Source organism: Lycium barbarum, chromosome 5 (assembly GCF_019175385.1).
Source record: "Lycium barbarum isolate Lr01 chromosome 5, ASM1917538v2, whole genome shotgun sequence".
In the NCBI taxonomy this organism is placed as follows: domain Eukaryota; kingdom Viridiplantae; phylum Streptophyta; class Magnoliopsida; order Solanales; family Solanaceae; genus Lycium; species Lycium barbarum.
In genome coordinates this window covers 74,279,230-74,281,729 of record NC_083341.1, presented here as the reverse complement: position 1 = coordinate 74,281,729, position 2,500 = coordinate 74,279,230, and the positions used below count along the sequence as shown (strand labels likewise).

General features: G+C 32.5%; 1 protein-coding gene, 1 non-coding gene and 1 pseudogene across 2 annotated transcripts in view; 1 reads left to right on the top strand and 2 right to left on the bottom strand.

The window, feature by feature from the left end:
- Positions 1-1,649, bottom strand: part of LOC132640950 (DNA-directed RNA polymerase subunit beta-like) — a 5,331-nt pseudogene extending 3,682 nt beyond the window's left edge.
- On the top strand, positions 1,460-1,531 carry TRNAC-GCA (transfer RNA cysteine (anticodon GCA)). Its single transcript has one exon. It is a non-coding gene; the product is annotated as a tRNA-Cys (tRNA).
- The window catches only part of LOC132639478 (uncharacterized), a 17,628-nt gene continuing 16,672 nt past the window's right edge, over positions 1,545-2,500 (bottom strand). The window contains exon 2 of the mRNA XM_060355923.1: positions 1,545-1,661. Within this exon, the coding sequence (XP_060211906.1) occupies positions 1,545-1,661 (117 nt within the window). The remainder of the gene's footprint in view (positions 1,662-2,500) is intronic.

Below are 2,500 nucleotides of genomic sequence, written 5' to 3'. Positions count from 1 at the left end.
AAATAATTAAATTCAATTTCTTGATCTGTATCTTCAATTTTTGGAAACTTAGAAAGTTCTTCCGTCAAACCTTGATCAATGAACCTACAAAATCCTTCAAATTGTATCTGATTAAATCCAGGTATTGTAGATATTCCCTCATTTCCATCCCCGAGCATTTTTAATTTCCCATTTATCAAAAAATACCACTATTGGTTCATTCTTCATCTAATTAGATAAATGATCTAGCAATGATGGCATTTCTATTTTGTTTACCGAATCACATGAAATTTTACCCAACTCCATATCTGGAATGTATGAAATACGTATGAACGGAGGAAGAAAGAGAATTTTCTACTTAAATTGAATTGAGTTGGAATTTAGTGGAATTTTCAACAGATACAAATGGAAAGAAATTGATAAAACATCCCTAGAAACAGACTTCTGCTACTTAGACTTATTAATTAAGTTATAGGATTTTGTATAGAATATCAAAACAAAAATGATTCCATTTCTACCATTATTATGATAATACATATTCCAACCTGCTTGAATACCAGAAAAATAAAATAAATGGATTGGACATTTGATCTTTTCGCTGAGATAAAGGCATAAAAATCAGAAAGAATATATAGAATTAGAATCGGTTTTTTAGCATTTAACCCCCCTTTATGTTACGGATTTCCTTGTTCAAAAAATGATTCGCAGAGAAGAGAGAGATTTTGTTTACGGATTTTTGAGTAGAATACGATTGTGAAGTGTATAAGAAAAGAAGGTTTGTATGGCTTAAACACGTGTGGAGATATCTATAATATCCGTCTTTCTTCTCTTTTAGTGTTTTATTGTCGTTCTATGTTCTATTCGGGGCAACACAGGTTGTGCTCTATGAAAACATAATTTCAATTTTCTATTCAATTAAAAATTCAAATTGAAGTATGATACTTTTCTGATATCTGATAATTCTCTATCGGGAACATATATAAATAATATATATCCGTCTAACAATTTCTCCTGGGGGGTTTACATATACTCATAATTGTTGTTATAATTAATAATTAAAATTGAGAAGGATTTTTTGATTGAAAAAATCCATACTGATTAGTTATATATCAAGTTGTATTTTCTTATGTCATTAGGAAAACAAAATTTGGAGATTCAAATCAAAGAATCATTCATGCATTTTAAGTCAATAGTTAATGGTTCCTATTTTCATAAAGTTTAATTTTGGCTTTTGCGACTGAAAATCCACATTTGATTTTTCAATAGAAAGGTAAGAGAAAGTTTTGAACATTATGAATTTTGAGATAGACTCAATCGAAATTGAAAGGATGAACCAAACCCAATCAAAAGGGAAGAAGGATTAGGATTTCGTTGACTTTTAGGAAAAATTAAGGAAAACAGAACTCAAGGTGCAAGTACAATAAAAAAGCAGTTCAGTAATCCGGGAAAGTTTTCATCTATTTTGTATTTGTAGCATTTTGGCGACATGGCCGAGTGGTAAGGCAGAGGACTGCAAATCCTTTTTTCCCCAGTTCAAATCCGGGTGTCGCCTGATCAACAAAAAACTAGAAATCTCTTCTTTTCTTCTGTTGATATAACCCGCCGAATGATTCCCCAGCAGAAGCAGAGAAAGCAGACTGTTGATACTTGTTTGATTCTAAACATCTGGTCTGGGGGTTTTTCTAAAAAATTGTAAATATCCTTGCATATTTAGGCTTCAAGGAAATATTCGAATGCTAGAGGGGCTATCAAGACTTCGCAATTACCTTCTACTACAAATCAAAATTTTCTATTATTAATGCATTGTATAATGACTGGACCCTGGATTAGATTGGAGAGCCCGATAGGAAATCTAAATAGTTGTGGAAGGGGGCGGAAGATACTTTATTATATACGAGGAACTCACGAAAATCTCTGAGTGCTCAAGCATCCAATCAATTGAAATAAGGGTCAACAAAAAAAGAATAGGACCTATTATTCCTACATGTTCCATTAGTAACATTCCCTTGAGATGTTACTGCGGATTTTGCTTGTGTTTAATCTTTCCCGATTAGAAATCATATAGGAATTTCTTCTAAAATGAGCGAATTTATTGGATTGGTTTATTAATAGTTTTCGTTCTTTTTGACTCTGCGCCATTGATTCCACTATTATTAGTGAGGAATAATGGAACAATTCCTTTATATTTATAGAGATAGGGGACATAATTCATATGGATATAGTAAGTCTTGCTTGGGCTGCTTTAATGGTAGTCTTTACTTTTTCCCTTTCACTCGTAGTGTGGGGAAGGAGTGGACTCTAAGGGTCCTACTAATTGAGTTAAGGAAGCAAACTGTATCAATATCAATTGCTTTCTAGATCGTTCTGCAACACGTTTTGAACAAAATAAAATTTGAAATTCCATTGGACTCGACTGGAGTAATGTATTATAGGAATCATCCTCTTTCAATCAAAGAGCTATTTCAACAATTCCCATGTTTGTAGTTCGAAAGGAAGAGGATCCCAGGAAATTTATTCGAAC